This window comes from Merops nubicus, unplaced genomic scaffold (assembly GCF_000691845.1).
Source record: "Merops nubicus isolate BGI_N331 unplaced genomic scaffold, ASM69184v1 scaffold4593, whole genome shotgun sequence".
In the NCBI taxonomy this organism is placed as follows: domain Eukaryota; kingdom Metazoa; phylum Chordata; class Aves; order Coraciiformes; family Meropidae; genus Merops; species Merops nubicus.
This window is the reverse complement of record NW_008596765.1, coordinates 41,292-62,138: the sequence shown is the minus strand read 5'-3', so window position 1 is coordinate 62,138 and position 20,847 is coordinate 41,292. Positions and strand designations below refer to the sequence as shown.

The 20,847-nt window shown below is 54.1% G+C and overlaps 1 protein-coding gene across 1 annotated transcript in view; it reads left to right on the top strand.

Moving 5' to 3' along the window:
- The first annotated feature begins 8 nt into the window (after positions 1–8).
- The window catches only part of LOC103769282 (voltage-dependent R-type calcium channel subunit alpha-1E), a 59,211-nt gene continuing 38,372 nt past the window's right edge, over positions 9–20,847 (top strand). Inside the window, exons 1-4 of the mRNA XM_008936465.1 lie at positions 9–192; positions 8,671–8,776; positions 9,217–9,356; positions 20,006–20,109. Of these exons, the coding sequence (XP_008934713.1) occupies positions 74–192; positions 8,671–8,776; positions 9,217–9,356; positions 20,006–20,109 (469 nt within the window). The 5' untranslated portion in view covers positions 9–73. The remainder of the gene's footprint in view (positions 193–8,670; positions 8,777–9,216; positions 9,357–20,005; positions 20,110–20,847) is intronic.

Here is a 20,847-nt window from a genome sequence, read left to right as displayed (position 1 = left end):
ACAAGCACCTCCTGCCCCTGCGGGAGGGACCCCAGGAACCTTCAAGCAAACCAAAGCGCAGCGAGCCCGGACTATGGCTCTGTACAACCCCATCCCTGTCCGGCAGAACTGCTTCACCGTCAACAGATCGCTCTTCCTCTTTGGGGAAGAGAACATAGTCAGGAAATATGCCAAGAAGCTCATCGACTGGCCATATCCTTTCTGTGTCCCCTGTGAACCCCCACCTTGCTCCCTGGATTTGCCTCGGTGGCCGCCCAGGACACGTGCGTGTGGCACTAGCTAGCAGGTAAGCGCCTGACTTCTGCTCTCCTCTCCTTTGGCATGCTGAGAGGGGTGCCCCGTCCCCCAGGGATGCTCTCCTCACCCTGTTGCTGCTTCCCCTCCTGTCGTCTGCTTGGTGCCTGTTGGGGAGCTAAGCCACTTCTCTCTGCGGGGAGCTCCCCAACCCCTCCTCAGCCTTGGATTTGGAAGCCCCCCCACACCCCCCCTCGTGCTTGCAAGGAGGGATGCTCTGGTCCTGGTTTAACCCTGCATGCTTTGTGCATGTGTGGCTGGGGGTGGGGGGGATTGTGGCCTTTCCTCTGTCCTTGATGTCTTGCTGGAGTTTTGTCACCCCACCCGGAGCCACCCATCCCGTTGGGAACAGACCCCTGGGAGCTCACGAGTCTCCCGTCCCTGCTGGGTGGCAGCTTTGTCCCTCCTGCGTGTGCCTGCGTGCGCCCTCTTTGCTGCTGATCACTCCTGGCAGGGGCACAGCCATCCTTCACCTGCAGCCCCTGGCCCCCACCACCGCTCTGGGGCCAGTGGCCCAGCCATCCTTGCCCTGCAGCCCCTGGCCCCCACCACGGCTCTGGGAGCTGGCTGCCCCCTCCCTGCGGCAGAGGGGAAGACGCTGAAGGCCTCTGGCTGTGCCATGTGGGCCCTTTACGGGGCTGGCACTGGGGACTGGACTTTATTCCAGGGACCTCCCAATCCTAGGGCTGGATGGAGGGTGCAGATCCTTGTGCTCCTTCCCTTGTTCTTCTCTCCTTTCATACACTCCCATGTTCTTCTCTCCCTTCCTACCCTCCCTGTGAGTGCCCTGGCTGGTGCCCAGCACCGCAGCACGCAGCTCCCTATCAGCCTGGGCTCAGCACCTTGCTGCCTCCTGAGACCCTTCCTGGGCTTTGCACCCCCACCAAGAAGCTGAGCCTGAGAACTTGAGCATGGCCACGCTTCGGCTTTAGGACCCTCCCTGTGCCGTTTTCTGCAGTGGTGATTGCGTGCGGCTCTCACTGCTGCTGCTTTCTCTCCCTGCAACTTGTTGGTTGAGTTGCTGGCTCCTCCAGCAGGCGTGGGAGAGCTTGACCTGGTGCCGTCTGGTAGTGCCATGGTCTGCTGCAACAGGTACCTTGGGAAAATGCTCCAGTGTGGCACGGGGATGCAGGATGGGTGGCTCACCCTGCTAAGCATCCCTGGGGAAACACTCCCTTTGCAGCCCCGACACAGCAGGTCGAGCCTCTGCCAGGCAGGAGCTGCGGAGCCACCAAGCCCCCAGGTTGCAGGAGGTGACTTGAGGGTGAAGGGGCAGCTCGAGGCGGCTTAATTCCCCGCGGCACCCCTAAATCTGGGCCTGCTGGCAGCACCCACTGGGTGGGTGGCTGCAGGAGCATTGGCGTGGCAGCAAGGACGGGAGCATGGCAGCTCGGCTCGGAGCCCTGCAGGGCAGCGGCCAGGCCGGCCTGCCTGCTGTTCCAGAAGATGCCAAATTGTTCATGTGCTTTTTCAGCGCTGTGTGGGAGGGGCCTCGCCCCTTTGGTTTTCATTTAAAGCAAGAAGGAGCTGGGGTGCTGCCGCTGGCCTGGCACTCCCCGTGTGGGCTGGGGTCCCGTGCCGGCGTGATGTCTCATCTCCAGGCAGCCGCTGTCTCCTAGAGACTAGAGCTTCACCACCACGCGGCAAAAACTCCCCAGCATTATTCTCTGCTGGAATTTGCAGTGCATGAGGGAGATGGGCTCATTTTTATTTTTATTTTTTCCTAGAAATAAGTGACATATCCCCGTGTGAGTGTTGGGAGCGTGTGTACTACAGGCACGGGACCCGAGTGTCCCTGGCTGTCCCCTGCCTGGCTGCCATCTCTTTCTAAGAAACTCATCCACCCAGCAGGTCCTCTGCAGCACTTGAGCTCTTGAGGGCGTGTGGATGGACAAGGGTTTTTGGTGATGTTGGCCAGGCATGTTGTTCCCATCCTTGTATACATAGCCTGGCACTTGCAGCTGGTGCCTCTCAGTAGTGCCAGAGAAAACCTGTGAGCATTTTGGTTGCCTGGCCTGGAGCCCATGGCATTGCTCTTGGGTGAGGGCAGTTTGGGGATGTAAATGTTGGATTTTGGCCACAGTCAGTGAGAGCTGCTGGCCTTGGGAGGGAGGTGGCTAGTCCTGGTGCTGTGGGTCTGAATGGGCAGGGCACCAAAGAAAGCCAAGAGGGCTGGGGTGGAATGCAGGGAGGAGTGGAGGTTCTTCTTCATCCAGCTCCAGTTGACTAGGTAATAGGGCTAAAAATAACTGGTGATTCAGGCCTGTATATCTGCTGGGTAACTGTATAATTATAACCAGCAGCCTCTGCAGTTTGGCTTCCCGGTGTAAATAGGGATGATGCATGGAAGTGAAGGAGAAATACAAGAAACGGGGATTGGGATGCAGCTCCGTGGGGAGTCAAGTCTTTGCTGAGTTCCTCACTGGAAAGCTCAGTGTGTTACCTCCACTGGAGGTGGTCGTCTTACTGGTCCTGCCTAAAACGTGAGGAAACTGCTGTTTTGGCTGTAGGAACATCTACTCCTCTTCTTCTTCAGAAAGAGCTTTGTCCTGCCTGTTCTCCTGCTGATGGCCAGGCCTTCAGCCCTGATTTCATTTGTTTAGCTGCAATTCAGTTAGCACACGAGATGGACTGTAACTCATCTCTATCTGCTCCGTTCTTCATCTGCTTAATCACATTTGACCTGGATAAGATCCCTCTCCCTCCCAGATGACATTGCGTGGCTCTGGCGTTGTCCCCAAGGACAGCTTCTGGCTGCAGATGCACACCAGCCACCGTACCTGTCCCTTTGGTTTGGCAGGGGAGAGGGTTGTCCATCGTTTCTCTGGGGACCTTGCTGTTCTCTGCAGCGAGGGCTTTCTACTACCTCAGCCCCTCTGGGGAGCAAATCTGGCACTGAGCTGGCCAGGAGCAGTTGGGGTGTCTGCAAAGCCCCAGTGCACACCCCTGGTCCAACACACGTGGGGATTTTGCTCCGTGGGATGCACACTCCAGTGTGCCTGAACCGTTTTGCTCATGATGACTCCCACTTTGAGCTGTGCATCTCTGATGCTACGCGGGCACTGCTTCTTGGGGACCCTGCCAGTGTTATGCCCCACCTAAATGAGCATCTTCTGCACCTTTTGCTTTTGCCCAGCCAAGATTGCAGCAGGTCTTTGCTCCCTGTGGGAAGAGCTGTGCCATGTCACACCATCCTTGGGCAGCTCCCTCCTTGTGCTGCTAAAGAACATTTCTTTTTCCTCCAAGGCTGTTTTCTGTGCCCTCCATTCATCAAATTTTAAAATGCCTTTTTTTTTTTTTTTTTTTTTGTTGGGAGGGGCGAGTAGGTGTAATGGCAGGTCCATCTTTTTGACAGCCAGGGAGAGCAAGGTTGCCTGTCAGATGGTGAATTTAAACAGAGGCAGCTGTTGTCATGGTGACGCCAAGTTGCATCCTGTTGCTGTGGCAACCAAAGTTAAAAAACTGATGTTAAGGCAGGAAAATCACATGATGTAGTTCTTTTTTGTTTAAAAAAAAAAAAGGATGGGAGGAGAAAGATTTGATTTCTAGTTTTTAAGTGCAGGGTGAGGTGGGGGAGAAGGAGATGCTTCTCCACGGAGCTGCTCGCACGTGGCAGGCAGCGCCCGCGTCCCTGCGGAGCGGCAGCAGTGCGGGCAGCTCCGCCTCGACCAGCTCCTGGCTGGCACTGCCTTCGGCTTAGCCCCTGATGGAGACCAGGCTACCACATTCTAGAGTCGTAAGCAGCAACGTCTACGGCTGCAGAGAGCGAGCAGAGTCTCCCCAGTGGAGGCGTGTTCGTGCAGCGAGATTTCGGCAGGCTGAGCACCTTGCCTGGGTGCTCCCTGCGAGCTGCGCAGAGACACGAGCACAGCCCCGAGCCCACGCTTGCTATCCCGAGCCTCTTTCGCTGTGCGTAATGGGCATGGAGGAGCTGGCTTGTGTTCAAAGTGTGCTGGGAGAATTTAACATCTGTTAGCACCTTGTCCCTCTGGACATCACTTTCTATCTGCCCCAGCAAAGTGGGCTGGGTGCAGAGAAGGGGATAGCCTCAAGGGGCCATGGCTTTGTGGCTGCTCGAGGCCACTGGATAGCCTCATCTTCTGAGGGAAGATCCCCTGCGTCCTCAGGGACAAGTCAAGGAGGTGCTGTAGGGCTGGAGCACCCCAGAGTTGAGTTAGGACCACTCACGGTCTTTGCTTCATTTGACGTTTTGTGTTTCTCTTGGAAATTGCCTTGGAGATGAGGTGCTTGCTTTTCTGATGAAGTATGGAGCTGAGAGGAAGAGGCGTCATGGCAGCCTAGGGATGGGGGTGTTGGAGAAGTGGGTCTTCCCACCATGCCACATCTGTGCAGGGCGGGCAGCAGTGGTGGGGCTGGGACCAGCAAGATGAAGTCCACAGATGTAGGAACTGAAGCTCCCTCTCGTTGTCATCTGCGGAGCAGGGAAAGCCCCTTAGAGCAGCAGGTCCTGGGAGAAGCCTGGGGAGTGGTAGGAAATGGAGATTTAAGTTTCTAGGAGATATTGGAGCGTGTCTGGGTGATGCAGGCAGGATGAGGTGTTAAATAGTTCCTGTCCTTCTCACTGGTCCTCTGAAATAGGCTTCCTCAAGAACCCTTTTGGAGATGCTTGCATGGCCATGCTTCTTTGGCTCTTCATGAATCACTTGGGTCTGGGTGGGGTCCACGTGGCCTGGGGGCCATCTTCCCAACCTCAAACACACCGGGAGGGAAGCGTGGAGCTGCAGGTGTAGTGTGCACTGGGATTGGCCGAGTTGCTAAGGAAACAAGTCAACGGTGCAGGGGAGAGAGCGTTGGGTAAAGGAGAGATAAATCAATAAGAAAACCTATTTTTATCGGCTCCCTAATGATCCTCCAGGAGAAGTCAGATGAAGGAAGAGGAGAAGGCTGGAGGGCTTTCATTACTGGGCTTGGAGGGAGGCAACTGCTACTCTGCGTTTTGGGTGGCTAGAAGGTTGTGTAATTATACATCTAATGAGGGAGGAAGCAAAGGAGTGGTAGAGCATTGTCCGGTGGGCTCCAGTCCTGAGCTGGGAGGATGTTTGCTTCGTGGAAGTGAAGTGTGTGGATACAATTTCCCCTGGTTCAGCCAGACGTTCTTGCTGTCCCTTGGGGAGGATATATTTACCTTTGGCCTCCCAAAACCTGGCACAGCTGGAGCTACGGTGGCTTGTTTCGTCAGGGCTGATGCCTTGCAGCTCTTGCCTACCTCTGGATGTGATAACCCAGGCTAAAGTCCTCAGAAAACTGGGCCAGTAGGTTTTGGAGAATCAGTTTTGGCAGTGACCTCATGCTTAGGTTGCTGCTTAGGGTAGTGATTGCCCTCTTAGACTTGATATCAGCTGCCCCACATGCCACGACTTGCTGGAGGTGGAGCAGTGACGTGATCTCATGCTGAGGCTGTGACAGATTTGCACTGTCCTCATGCTGCCAAGCCAGATGTTGGAGTCAGCAAGGAAATACAGGGGCAAGCTGAGCTGTTAGAGGAGGTCCTGAGCCCCTCAGCTGCTGCCGGGCAGGGCTCCTACTCTGCTGTCTTTGGAGAAGTTGGTTTTTTCCCACACAGGTGTTTCTCCTGTGGGACTAAAAGCCACGAGGAGGAAGAGGTGGATGCCTGGTGCAGCGGGGAGGACCCGTGGGGTGCTCGGCAGGGTTAGTGGCGCTGGGGCGGACAGACGGACGCGCCGTGCCGATTCCCCACTTCTCATCTAGGCAAATGTGCCTAGCGCCTGGGGACCTGCCTGCGCCGCCCCGCTAACACGCTGCTTTCTTTTAAGCCTGTGCTAATTGCTTGCAGACTTGCAGGAAAATGAAACAAAAAGACCCCAAATAGGCCGGTGGCATGGGGCCAAGCACCGCAGTCTGTGTATCAGCTGAAATACGCGGCCAGGGATGGGAAGCAGGGAAAGTACGTGGCCTTCACAGGAGCCATGCAATGAAATCCTCACTTGCATTAAGCCTCCGAGGAAAACTTTTGGGGTCTGGCTTCCCCCCAAGCACAGGGAGCTGCTCCTGATTCGTGCCTGGCTGGCACTGAGGTCTGAGCCCGCAGCAGTGAGCTCTGCAGCGGTGTCTCGTTTGGTTTGCCTTTAATTTAGCAACCATTAATTTCCCTGAGTGGCCTTTTAAATGCCTTGGCTGAATCTTTCTTGGCTCTTCTTCCTACTGGGTTAAACACATCCTGGTTCCTGCAGGCTCTCCTTGGCTGCCCATCCTGGTCAGCTCTCCAGGGACCTGCTCCGATGTCAGCCTAACTCCCACCTTTCCCATGTGCCACAGCATGCCTGGGGTCACTGCTGCCAGGATTGCAGCTGCTGGAGTCACTTCATTGTTCCCACTTTCCCATGCTTGTGGCCAGCACTGGGATGTCTTCTCTTGCCTGTGGCCTCAGGGCCACTGGTTTAAAGCATCTCACTGTAGTCAGTGGCTTCAGTGGCCAAAAGGCAAGGTTGCAAAAGAAAAAAGCAACCTTTTCCCCAGGGGTGATGGCATGGGCATTTGGCACCTCCCAGTTTCAGTGCTGGAAACCTGAAGCTGCTGGGTCTGGAGAAGCCCAGGACAATGGGGAAGGGCTCAGCATGGGCGCTGGCACTGGCTGGTATGGGCATCCCCATACCAGCTGAGGATGGTGGGAGGGTGGATAGTTACGCTTTCTTCCTGGGCAAATCCATCCCAGGTAGGATCACATCCTCTTTCTACAGGCACAAGCCCTGGGAAGGAGGCAGTCCATTCCCGGGGTGGCTGCTGATGCCAGTGGTGACAGCAATACAGCTGTGGGGTTTTGGCTTCAGGCAGTGGAGAAAGGGTGTGCAGCCTGCTGATGAATCTCGCCTCATTTCGCCTTATTGAGGACAAGAGGCCGTTATTGCAAAGATGTGGTAAAAACAGACGGGAAGTCGGAAAGATGTGGCTATCCTGTCATTTGGAAGGGCTTTGCTTTGGGGGCTTGGTGGTGGGCCAAGCAGGAGGAGGGAGCTCCATGCTCCTGTGAATCAACAGGCAGGAGGGAGTGGAATTTGGGGTACTTTCCAGGGCACTAGCCTGCCCTCACTTCTGCCTTCCCTTCCTAGTCGCTCGTGTCCTTCGATGCCAGCATCTCCTGCCACTTGTCCTGGTGTGGGGTTGCTCCTGGAGTAAGGGTATGTAAGCCCTACCAGGGCTGTAGGATTTAGGATGTTCCTAAGAGCCCAGCCAGATCCTGTTGATAAGGTACCTGCTACCCCTCGGATTCTCAGTTCTCACTGAAGTGTGGCTGAGCTGAGATGCCTCTATAGGGAGTTTCCACCCTGCCTGAACTGAAGCTCAGTATGGTGCAAGCACCCACAGGGTGCTTGGCAAGGGACTTTGGTCACATCTACCTTGCCAACACAAGGTATAGGGTGGGATTGATTCTATGATTCTAAGAAGTTCTTCACCATGAGAGTGGTGAGACCCTGGAATGGGTTGCCCAGGGAGGTGGTTGAGGCCCCATCCCTGGGGGTCTTTAAGGCCAGGCTGGATGAGGCTCTGGGCAGCCTGATCTAGTGGGAGATGTCCCTGCTCATGGCAGAGGGGTTGGAACTGGGTGATCCTTGTGGTCCCTTCCAACCCTGCCAGATTCTGATCTGTTTTAGCAGAGGATTTTAGAGCCCTAATGGTTTAATGGCTGGACTTGATGATCTTAAAGGTCTCTTCCAACCTAAAGGATTCTATGATTCTATGATTCTCCAGGTTGGATTTCCAGGACCTGCTAGGGATGCCCAGTCCTCCTTGGACTGTGCAGATGGTCCCTCTCACAGGGATGCTTTAGGACCAGGGCTGCTGATAAACAGTCACACCTCCTCCTCCAAGCCCCATGTCCTGCTGCTTTGTGATAGAAGAGAGGTCAAGCAACAGGGCCATGGCATGCAGAGATGTGCCAGCCCTGTCTACCAACATGCCATGCCAGGGAAAGTCTCCTTGACACTGCCAGGGGCCATGCCTAATCAGTTTCAGATGAAGCCCAGTCTAGCTGTCCCCATCTTTGTACTTCTGGACCCCCACCACAAGCAGCATCTTTCCCAGGAGAGTTCACAGCCCAGCAAAAGCCGTTAGTTATTGTCCCATGAATTTGGGAAGGAGGCTTAGCAGGTCTCGGGTGAGGAAGGTCTTGGGGGTTTTCAGTTCTCTTGTCATGCCTCTCGATTCCAAAGAGCACCAAGGTGGGCTTCACCTCCTGTCTGGGAGCAGCGGGAGGTGAAAGCTGTGATGCGTGTGTGTGCGTTCCTGTGGTGAAAGTGGTGGTGGTGGCTAACAAGTGGGAGAAATGAAGAGTGGGCAGGTGGGTTGGTGGATCGGGGACAACATCCGCTTCTTCTTTGCTCCTTAACTCCCCTCCACTCCCTTTGAGTACATGATCCTGGCAACCATCATTGCTAACTGCATCGTGCTGGCTCTCGAGCAGCACCTACCTGAGGATGACAAGACGCCCATGTCACGGAGATTAGTAAGTACCCCGCATCTGCCCCTCTTTGCTCTGCATTGGGGTCTCTGGTGGGTGAGCAGGGGCATCAGCCAAGGGGAACCATACCATCCTACTAGCCAATTTTTTTCTAATTTTAGGGAGTGGGGCAGGAGGCCTCCTGTGGGAGCAGCTCCTCCAGCCTTTCTGGGGCAGCTGTCACGTCCCCCTTCTCCACAGAAGGGATTCAGGAAGGTTTAAGCCCCCTAAAAAGTGGGATTGGGAGGTGGGGGGGTATGGGCAACATGAGGGGCTCACAGCCACTCTCTTCTTGTTTCCAAGGTTGATGCTGGCTGCGGAAGGGCTGGGGAATCTCTGAAAGGAGAGGATAGTGGAAGGTGGAATGAGTTAGGTCAATGTGAAATGGCTGGAGCTGTGTTTGCCCAGTCTTCCCTCTCACTGTGTCACTGGTTCCCTCCTGGCAGGAGAAGACGGAGCCCTATTTCATTGGGATTTTCTGCTTTGAGGCTGGGATTAAGATCGTGGCCCTGGGGTTCGTTTTTCACAAGGGCTCGTACCTGCGCAATGGCTGGAACGTCATGGACTTCATCGTGGTCCTTAGCGGGTGAGTTGGGCAGCACTGGGCTGTTGGGGGTCTCGGGTAGCTGGGTGGGGGGCTGTGTCCCAGTGGGGACGAGAGCTCCAGAACATGGCGCAAGGCCCTGGTTTGCTGTTGGTGGTGATGTTCCTTCATCCCAGAGAAGGAGGGGGAGGATGGTTTCCTGTGCTGGAGGTTCCTGTGCTGGCTTTGCTGTGGGTAGCCAATGGTGGGACGAGGCTCACAATTGGGTGAGGAGAGCTGGCTCTGAGGGCATCCTGTCCAGCTTTTCTCAGCTGGTGGTATGGTATCTGTCCCCCATGCAGACATTGGGCAAGGTGAGGATGAGGTAGGAACATGGTCTGATATGCAACTGAACGTGGTCTGGGAGAGGTTTTACTCAAACCGTACACGAGGAGGGAGAAAAATCTCCTTTTGCCTTCCCAAGCACTTTCGAGCTTTGGCCTGGTGCTGGGTGTTTGGGAATGAGGTCTGGGAATGAGGTCTGTATGGGGTCATGTTCCCAGGTGATGCTCTCTGTGTCCCAGCACAAAGCAGTGATGCAGGGGGTGGTAGCACACAGAGCTTCACGGGTGCTGGTTGTGTCACTGGTGGTGTCACCTGCCAGGGATGTGGCCCAGATTTGAGTCCTGCTTGTGATGTGATGGGCTGAGCTAGTGACAAAGAAATGAGCAGGACCATTTGGGCTTGTGTTATCCATCACTGGCAGCTGGCTTGAGCAGAAGTGCCCCAGGGGGACCCCCTGGGCCCCTTGCTGTGTGGAGGGCAGGAGAGCTGCCTGCAGCCACCAAGGGGAAGGGGTGCCTGGATGGATCGTGGGCGTTACTTTTTGTGTGCTGATGGAAACATTGCGTTCAGAGGAGCTGGTTTGATGCATACAAACAGATGGTGCGTGTGGATCTCTGAGCATTTCATGAGCTTTGCTGGGTGTAGAGCAGCTGCAGGGCTGGCTGGGAAACTGAGGCATGGAAGTCAGGCAAGATATCTGGGGTCTTTCTTGTGGTGCTCCACAGTCCTGCCTCTTGGCTTGCAACCTTCTCCTGGATGGTGGCACCACGTGGGACATAACACTCATTTGGGTGTTTGGAGGAGGAAGAGAGATGCCTGCTGCTCCTAGGGACATGGCAACGGGCGCTGCTTGTCTGTGGTGGGAAGGTGCAGGTTGGGACTGTGCTTGAGAGAAGGCTTGAGGAGAACGTGACTGGGAACATTTTGACTCCCTTGGTCCAATGTGGACCTGGGTGGCCTTGCTGGGGAGTTGGATCCTGCCTGCCTGTGAAGGCAGGGTGTCTCGGTGTGCTGCTGGGGGGGTGATGCTTCTCAGTGGGCAGCGAACAGGCTGCCTGTGGGCAGTGCTGCCATCCCACAGGGTGCTGCTGGCTCTTCTGCATCTACAGACTGCCTCTTAGGGAAGGGCTTTGTGGCCAGGTGGGCTTGGTGTTGAAGGGAGAGTGGTCAGTCCTGGCTCCTGGGCTGGGTGAAGGTGGTCACATCACTGAGGAGAGCACGGGGCACGTCACCCTGGTAGCAAGAAGAGGGCACGTCTCAGCCTCAGCGTGCGGCTGTGGGGCAGGGCTGGGTGTGCAGAAAGCAGCCAGGGGCTGGGCAATGCCCACCAGCTGTCCTCTGGCCTGGGCATCCTTTGGGGCTGGGGCCAAGGGGAGGCACTGGGCTGGGAGGGGCGGTTCACCGGGGGCCTCTCCCCGCTCGCCCTGGCGAGCCGACTGTAACCGAGTGGGTGCTGAGTCAGCGCTCGGCAATTACTCACTCGCGAAAGCCTCGCCAGCTCCTTCCAGTGCCGTGCCAGGCTCCCTGCCAGGGAATCAGTTGTCCACGAAGGACTGTTAGTGCCGTGCCGGCTGCCCTGCCTGGAGGTGCCCAGGTCCCCCTGACACCTCTGGTTATAGAGCACAGCTCTCCGGAGTCTGCATCCTGATGTTTTCTCCAACAGGATGAAACCCTCGCCAAGAAATGCTGTTACCCATCAGCTTTGCCCCAGCTGTACCGGTACCTGCTGGCGTGGGCACACTGGGCTTTCGGGGCAAATTGTCTTGTATGATGGGCAGAGGAGGCAACTGGCAGATTTTCCTCCTGGACCTGTTCTGGGGAGAACTGGGTCACTAGGGGATGAGCAGGACCAGGTCACGGGTTTCTCTGTGCTGCTCAGCTCTTGCTATTGCTCTGCGGTGCTGACGAAGCTGCTGTTTTTCAGTGCCATGGTTGCACCTCCCATGCAAGAAACTCTTGCCTGTTTGATCTGCTGAATTATTGGCAAATTTCTTCTGCAAATAATCCTCGGCTGGCAAATGACTTGCAAACAGCTTGTGGGAGAGGGTTTGCGCTTGGCAGTTCACGCTGTGTCGGTTGCGTAAGGCGGGCGGTGAAGTCTGCACGGGGGACGTGTGCGACCAGCGGGTTCAGCATCGTCTCTGCAGACTAAAACTTTACACTTGATTCATGTGCAAGTGTCTGGACAGAGACTATTGAGCTTGGGAGAATTAATGGTCGTTAGGATCTTCTTGCTGTTTAGCAAGAGGCAGTGGCTGTGGTGGAAGGGATGTGGTGGGTGTGACAGAGGCTGTGGTTGGAAGGGAGCATCAGAGGTGTAGGGTAGCACTCACCTCAGGTTGTCATGACCGGTGTGAGACCCTGATGCATCCCATAATGAGGATACCCATGTGAGCAGGACCTACACCCAGGATCCATCCCCCATGGATGCAGAGGGACCCAGCACTGTGCTTGCTGGCCTTTGTCCCTCCAAATGTGACACAGGGTATTATTCTTCCTTTCTGGACTTTTTTTGCTATGCTTCTGATGGGAGAGGTGGTGTCATGGCCCTAGACACTGCATGGGGGTTTCCATGAGCAGCAGGATTTCCTGGGCACGCTCTCCTTGCTGCAAGTTAACTTAATGAGGGGCTACCACAGTGAGCACCCTCCTGGGACCTTGTGCAGGAATGACTGACACTTGGGTTCAAATGGTGTTTGGTTCCTGTGTCAATAAATCCAGATTTTTCATCCTGGTGGAAGTCAATGCCCACTTAAAACTCCTTGATACTAAAGCTTCCACCAGGGTACTAATGGTCACATTTGTAAACCTGTTCTGCTTATAACCTGTGGTTTCTAAATCACCATCACTGCTTGAAAAAAACAGCCTGTTCTCCCCTAGCTAAAAATACTTTTATCCCAAAACATGTAAAAAATACATTCACTTGTTCTGGGGCAGAGCCAGGGAGGGGAACTTCTGTGTTTCCCCTGGGGCTGAGGGATGCTCGCCTTGCCTGTGCATGAACCAGAGTGGGACAGCGCTGAAGTTGGACTTGTGACCTTCTCAGTGCAGTGTGGCCTGAACCAAAAAAGAGGAAAACTGGTGCAAAATGGTCAAAAAGGGCAGTGGGAGCTTGGTGACCTCTTCATTGGTGGTCTTGAGAGCGTGAAGTTGAAGGATCTTCAGCCATCAGCAACTGGAGCATCATCTCCCTGCTCCCCAGGTGTCCTTAGTATAATAGATAGAGGTTGAGGATCCTAAGCAAGACCACCTTGACCTACACCATATTTGAAGGAGTTTATGAAGGAAAAAAGGGTTAAACTCCCTCTGCAAACATCCAGGTGGGTGTGCTTCACACACTCCAATGCCTGAGCATCATAGCACTGCGCTGTTTTTTTTTTATAGCAGTTGCAACAGTAATACAATAACATGTTACGTGAGAGGTGAAGGGGTGGGAGAACACTTCTAACAGCAGGGAAAAAATGGAAATCAAAAGGCCCTTGTAAAGTTGTGCTGCTCAGGAGCTGGGGAAGCAGCTGCTGTAAAACCAGGATAAATACACTGGGGTCATTAAAAGGAAGAGCTGGTGTCAGAGTTTTTTGGCAGCTTTAAAAACAGCCGCTACACCTGGATGCCTTTTGTGAAGCCCTTGGGCACTGTGGTTTTCATTAAGGGATTTTGTGGGGTGGAGTGTGGCCAAGGGAAGGCAGGAATGAGTGATGAATGGTGGTGCCTGCCACCATGCCCTTAGCAAGCCAACCAGACAGGCACCAGCCCATGCCAGCAGAGGAAAGCCCAGCTCTCCCAGCCTGGACAGCTGGCCCCAAAATCAAAATCCTCTCCCAGCAAAGCGGGGCAGCAGTTGTGAGCCAGGCCTCTCCCTCTGACCTTGCAGTGAAATCCTGTGCCCACCCATGCCCTGATTTTCGGCCATGGCTGGGGTGAAGCAGGAGAGAGAGGTTGCCAGGAGGCTGCTTCCCTCTGTGCTGTGGGGTTGCAATATGAGCATGGGGACAAGGTGGGCAGGTTGATACTCGTTGTGGTGCTGCCTGGATTTTGGGATGACCATCCTGGAAAGTTCCTGGGGCCCTTTTTTTTGCAATTCCCCTAGACTCCCCCATGGCAGAGATAAGGATGCTTTGTCCTCTGATATTTAGCGCACCTTGCTCAACTCGAGTTCTGCATGTCTTAGGTGGTCTGTTTGGTTTCAGAAGTCCAGAAATGGAGAGAAGGTCCTTGAACAGGCACAGGCAGCAGCAGCTCTGTGGGGCAATATCCATATGCTGCATCCTGCATGCCTGGCACCCCGTGTGTGTGTGAGCACACACGTGTGCACGTGCACACCCAGGCTGGGAGCAGGCTCCAGGCCCAGCGCTGACACCTGCTTGTTCTGAACTGAGGAAGGACAGCACACCTCCAGGCAAGGAGTCTTGGGGGAGTGGATACAAGGCTTAGAGAACAAGCATTAAATCTAAGAACAAGTGCAGCACCTCAACAGGATTGTTCTGCTGGAGCCTGCACCACTGCGAGGAGTGTTGCCCTGTAGGATAAACCAGTAAAGAGACAAGCCTGAGTCCAAAAGAGCACTGCTTTAATCATACCAGACAAGACTTTTTAAACTCTTCCTTTCTTTTCCTTTCATGAATGGTGCTGATCTCCAACCTGATGTCTGCCCCCATCTCCCACCCCTTTCCCATTTCTTTTCTTCCTGGACAATCAGTAAAGTGTTTGGTCTTTCGTTTGGATGAATAATTAATTTCCCAGCATTGTGAATGATTCATGTGCCATATGCCACGGCGACGGGACGTGCCTGACATCAGCACCTCACACAAAGGGCAGCACTGTTTCCTGGCCCAGTGAGGGGACAGGGTGGGTGACAAGGGAAAAGGCTTTGCGCTGCCAGGGATAGGTGGTGGTGGCACATGAGGAGACCCCCGGGCAGGCAGATCCATCCTGCGTGCTGCTCGTGTGCTTCACCCCATCCTTCCCGAATTCTCTTCCTCCAGCGGCTGGTTTCCTGCAGAGTGAGTCAGTCCCTCCTCACGTGGCTGCGGGTCCCCGGGGACATTGCCACCTCTCTGCCCGGGGTGGTCCCTGGGAGCTTCTGCCACAGCCCTGACACTGTTGCAGAGCTCCCAGGCTGGGGTGAAGCCCTCATACTGCCATGAGGGTAGAGCCTTGGGCCAAGCTGCAAAGTGCCTGTGCACTGTTCTTTGTGCTGCCCTGGACCTTGCTCTCAGAGAGGAGTTGAATGGTAAAAGCCTGGCTCGAGGGAAGCAGTCATTTTCCACCACATCCTCACGTGGAGAGGTGGTATCATCCAGGCTTGGGTGGGTATCCCTGGGGTCTCAGACCTTTCCTTTGACATAGGTTCGGACAGCTCCTGTGTGATACATAGTCCCTTGCTCTGTATTTCACTTGCGGGGCCAACTCTTCAGCCTCCCAGCAATGACTTTACATTTCCAGCAGGTCCTGTATGTGCAAATGCAGTTTCACCAGCATCTCCTCCTGTGCCAAATCCTGCATCCACTGAGAGGCATTGCAGCAGCTAGAGGCAGGAGGGATACGTGGGGTTTGGACATCTTGCAGGGTGCAGAGGGGATGTTGGGGGTGCCCCTAGATCCTGGGGGCTTCTCCAGTAAGAGGTGGCCTTGCAGGGTCGTTTTGTCCCTCAAATCAAAGGCTGGTGAGGGCAGATTTTGTCACTCACACTCATCACACCTTGCAGGGAGATGTTGATGTCCAGTTCAGGGCTCTCAAAGCTTCCTGGAAAGATGAGACCAGCAGCTTTGCAGCAGTGCAATCCACTTGGGTCACGGCCCTGAAACCTAGAAAGAAAAGATGATGGAGGCTTTGAGGTTGCTCTGAACTGTGCTGAGGGCAGGACTTGGACTTGTCTACCTGTCCCTTGGTATCCCCAAGAAGGATCACTGTGTTCTGCTGTGCAACCACTCCTGCCAGCCCTGCCTCAAGCAGTGTTTGGACCCCAGAGCCCAGAGCACATCCTTATGATGCCTGCAGAGAAGGGAGGGATTGATTCACAAGCAGGAAAGGGCAAGAATGGGGTAAATTCATCAGGTGACTTACTTTCTGTGAGCCGTTTGACCAGTGTATTAATTATGAAGTAGTCTCCCTCGTACAGTCAGGTGGCAGTGCAAGCCTTCAGGGGCCTTTCCACTTAATTATAAATATTAATTTGTGCGTCAGCCAGCAAGCACCCTCCCTGCCCCAGATTTTGAGAGGAGATTAGTCTGTCTCAGCCGGTCCTTCCTTCCAACCAGCACACCCAAAGTTGCCCTTTGCTGGGATGTCTGGTCTGCATGTGCCTCTGCAGTGGTCCCTGACGGAGATGGTTGAGAGATGCTCAGTTTGGGGTGTGTGTGGGATGAATCAAGGGTCGATTTGATTATTTAGGGGTTCAGCATTTGCTTGGGGTCCCTGTTATGAAACGTTTTGCAGCATGTCCTGAGCCATATGGGCTGTCCCCAAGGACTGAGGCTTCAGGACTGCTGGTGCTGCTCCCAGTGGGGTGATGGAGGTGGGGGTGATGTACATACAGCCCCTGGCGTGGGCGGCGAAGGCAGGGTGGGTGTTGTAGTATGCAATAGTGCCTGAATTTGGTGCCAGATCTGTGCTAGTAAAAGGGCTTTGTGCAGGCAGGGTCACGCAGCATCGCTCAGGGTTTATTCTGCCCAGTCCCAAAGAGCAGAGAGTAATTTTAAATGTGGTTCTTCTTTAGTTTTACTTTCTTCCCCCCTGGAGAAAAGCAATCCTTAGGTGCAGGTCTGGCTGGAGGCGAGGGTGTGTGCTTTGCTGGGCTCTGGGAGCTGGAGCAATGCCTGAGGGCTGAGCATTGCTCCACCTGCAGCCAGCCTCAGAGCCCCCAGGTGTGGCTGGCCTGGCGGGAGCTCGCCCTTTGCTCTGGAGCCATGGAATAAATAAAATAATCATCTTGGTTGCAAACACAAAGAATTGAATTTTTTTTTCCCTGAAAGCATGTTTTTGTCTGCCAGTGATTGCTCACTATTCAATTATACTTCAGGGATTAGCATGTATTTCTCATCCTGCCTCCTCTCTTATTTGCATCCTTCTCCTCTCTGCTCGTTTCTCCACCTAAAGTATCTCTTCCCCCTTTACTCTGAAGAAGTAAAACTAACCCCTTTGCCTGGGTGACCTATAAAACGCCTTCACTTTTTTTTCTCTTCTTTTTTTTTTTTTTTTTTCCCCTCCAGTACATATGATGAAAAGCATGAGATCATTGGGATTTTTATAGCTCAATCTGGCAGCTTTTTCAGATAACTTGGATGGTGAGATGTAATTTTAGTTTGGGTCCTTGCCTAAAAATAAAGAATAATTATTAGCACATCAGACGTGGATATTGTAAGTGTTCAAAAAGGGTTTAAATTGTTCTACAGATACCGGAGCTGCCATCCTGTTCAAAAAGGGTTTAAATTGTTCTACAGATACCGGAGCTGCCATCCTGTATCAGCACCTTTTAAAGGTCTCTCACAGCCCAAGTCCCATCTCTGCGCCGTGCATCCTGAGGAGCTATACAAAACCCTAACGTGTGCCAATAAATAAATCAGAAATAGGTTGTGCTGGGTGATGAGTGGCTCTCTGAGAAAGAAGGAAAAAAAAAAAAAAAAGACATGCTTAGGTGGTTAATAAGTAATTAACAGGTGAGATGCTGAAGTCTGAAGCAGGAGGGTGTGTTTTGAGTGTTGTATTTATTCTTAGCAGTAACGTGGTACTGGGGGCTGTGTGTACTAGCAAAGCCTAGCTATCAGGGAGAGGTGATGTCTGTTATTTAGAGCCACTGAAGGGCTTGGGAAAGGCAGACAGAAGCCATCCTTGCATGCTTAGAAGCTTGCTTGTTTTTTTTTCCAGCCACCTTAATTGGTTTAAAGGTGGTCCAGGGCTGCTCAGACCCTGCTCGGAGGCTCTGGAGTGGGTGGGTTGGCCAGAAGCAGCTCCAGCAGTGTGCCCCCTCACTGGCATCTGTGTCTGTGCCCACAAAAGGATGTGCAGGCACCTATTTTGTAGCAGTGGGTCACCTTTCCCTTGTTGGTCAGGAGACAGGTCTGCAGTGCCACCACCTCGTTCTACTGATCTGTCCAAACACCCTTCTGAAAGAACTTGTGATGTCCTTTGTCCCCTAGTGAGGACAAGGAGCATGTCTTCTTGCCACAGAGGAGTCCCATTCTTAGCAGCTAATTTGGAGCACTGGGAAGGAGTGCCCTGAAATCACCTGAACCTCGCCTGAAGGCTCAGCATGGCAGCTCTCGAGCCCTTCAAACAAATCTGGGTTAGAGGAAGACTTTGCAGCCAGGGTGCTTTGCTCCCCTCTGCTCCCATGGGTAGCTGATAGTTGGTCCTGCCCCAGGGAGGGCATGTGCAGTGGGACTGGGAGCAGTGACTGCCCCACCTTCCACCACTTTGCCTGCCTCTATGGTGGTAGGAGATAGCCATGGACCCTGCTCTGCTGCCAGCAGTCTTCTAGCTGGGCTTTTCATGGCATTTGGCTCGTGTCAGTGAGCCCCTGGGAGAAGGGCTGGAGCCCATGGTCCAGCCGAGGAGCATCCCTAGTCTCCTGGCGATGCTTAACCCTGCCTGGAGTCAGCACAGGAACTGCAAATGCCTTTGCCCCATCCCTTTGGGAGGCTGGTTGGACACCAGGCATAGGGGCATGAGGAGCAAAAGCTGAAGGAGTGTCTCAGTGTCCCCAGCTGGGCACAGAGCGTCCTCTATGCTGGTGTTTTGGGCAGCTCTGGATTACCCAGCTCCTGCTGGCAGGTTGCATGAAAGAGATGAAAGTGCCTGTGCTCTTCTCTCTCCCACGTGCTGCTGAGTGGCCATGCTTTATCATACTTATTGATTTTGATCTTACAACCAATTTAAGAGCGCAGCTCTCCCCAGCCTCTGGGTACTCCTGACTTAATTAAGTTCCTTTTTTGTTCTACCATCAGCCCCACGGGTAGCGGGGGCTGGTCACGGGCTGGGACACGGGGACCATGCCAAAGGGGGATCAGGGAAAGGGGAAGTGCCACTGAGGGTAAAAGAACCCTGTGTATATTTGGGCTAAGCAGCCTGATATTGGGGATTTTTAGGTGATGCTGGGGCAATACATCCCAACTGCTGCTCAGGCCAGGCTTTGCACCTGTTCCCTGGTGCTGGAGAAGGGGGGAAGAGGAGGCTAGGAAAAGGAGTTGAAACAACCTGGTCTGCTGATGTGAGAGTGTTTCTGCTGCTGGAGTATCCTAGGAAACCCATCTGCCTTTCTGGAGGGGCAGGTTGATACCTGCTGTACCTCAGGGAGAGGGGGAGAGAAAGAGTGCTAATTGTTCAGCACGCCAGAGAGCTGCTCTGGCCTGTAATTAGACAAATTACTGGAACAATGACCCAATTTTCCTCGTTTTTTGGATTGCTACAAACAACCCTGAGGTTGCTGCCTCCCTCTGTCCTGCTCTCCTCCTCTCCCATCCCCTGTTCCTCCACTGCAGCCCTCCCTTCTCCTTGCCCAGCACACTGAGGACTGAGCCCAGCTGGGAGAGGAGGCCATGAGCTCTTGTGCCCCTGTCTGTGCTCCCATGGCTCTACCAGCATTCCCAAGCCACACCATCCCCATCCCCCCAGCAAGCACAGGGACCCTGAGTATTTCCACTGCTGGATTTGGCATGCACCGGCTCCCTTCTGCCCTAATTTGTTTTTCCAGAGATGGGCATGAAAAAAAACCTTTGTGTTTTAAAAGAAAACCTCTGGAGTCTTTTCTGTGCCTGCCGGTTGCCTTCCAAGGTCATCAAAGTTTCATTACTATAGATTTTTGAATGTGCGTGAGGCTCTCTGCTCCTTCTCGTCAGTCCCAGAGGTGAGACTCTAAGGAAGCTTCATGTGTGGAAAAAGCCAGTGGAGCTGATGGCTGGGGAGCTGCCAGGGAAGCATGGGTGACCATCAGTGGCGTGACCCCTGTCTCTGGAGAGCCATTTCTGGTCCACGTGCCACCTGCCTGGGAGGGAGGTTAAACCCATGCAGCTGTCATGAGCACGATGTCAACAGTGTTGAGACCCTGGACTGCCATTGCATGGAGTGGGTGATGGCCAGCACTGTGGCATGGACCTGTCCCCAGCACGGGGACATTGATGGCGGGCTGCCAGGGCTGGGTGGCCCCTGGCTGGCTTTAGCTGACCACAGTGGCTTGTGAGCTTTGATGTCAGCATCAAAGAGGGCTCACTAACATGTGGGGCTTGGGAGGCATTGAATCGCTGTACCTGCGCAGGGACACAATCTTCCTCACGGCTTCCCCCAGCCTGGTGTGAGGACATGGCTCTTGGCACCAGGGTGGCCAAGGGCTTTGCCCACAATAACTCTGCTCTCTCCCTGTCTGCATGCAGCATCCTTGCCACTGCTGGGACGCACTTCAACACCCACGTGGACCTGCGGACGCTGCGGGCCGTGCGCGTGCTCAGACCTCTGAAGCTCGTCTCAGGCATTCCCAGTAAGTTGGATGCTCCTGGTCCTCCTCCTGGTGTGTCCACAGCCATCCCTCACGTCCTTCAGAGTAGAGACGGGTCTTTATGCCACCCTAGAGATGTAGGGTGCAATCAAGACAGAGGGGAACAAACTTCTCCATGTAGTAGGAACTCTAGGAAGGCAGCATTTGGTGTCCCTGGGTGGCATTTCTCCCCAGTCTGTGGTGGCTCGGCAGCAAACTGGGGCCCGGTGGCGGCTCCGCTTCCCTGGCCAGAAGGCGGTGGGTGGATCCTTTCAGGACTGAGGTTTATTCAGGGGAGATTTTGGATCTTCTTGCAAGATTTCATCTGCTGGCACCGGGATAAATAAAGAAACTAGGTTGCTGCTGGTACTAGTCCTCTTGTCCCTCCTGCCCTGTGCACTAGCTGGGTGGTGTGCTGCATCCATGACTTGGGAGCAGCAAGGGGGTCAGAGCTCCATGAGCCACGTCCCACCAAGTCCAGGTGAGACATGGACAGGCAGGATACCAGAGCAAGGACCAGATCCAGAAACCAGCCTTATGGGAGCCTTGTTCTGCAGCCTGATCCTCCCTGCTCCCGCTGGGATGGTGCTTTCTTCCTGTTCTGCCAGTGACCAGGCCCAACAAAAATGATACAGCCAGCAGGAAGATGAACCAATACACAGACTGTATTGTACACAAAAAAGACATTCCATGAATGATCGCTGGGAGTACAAACAGATCAATCAGCTGGTACATAATTGA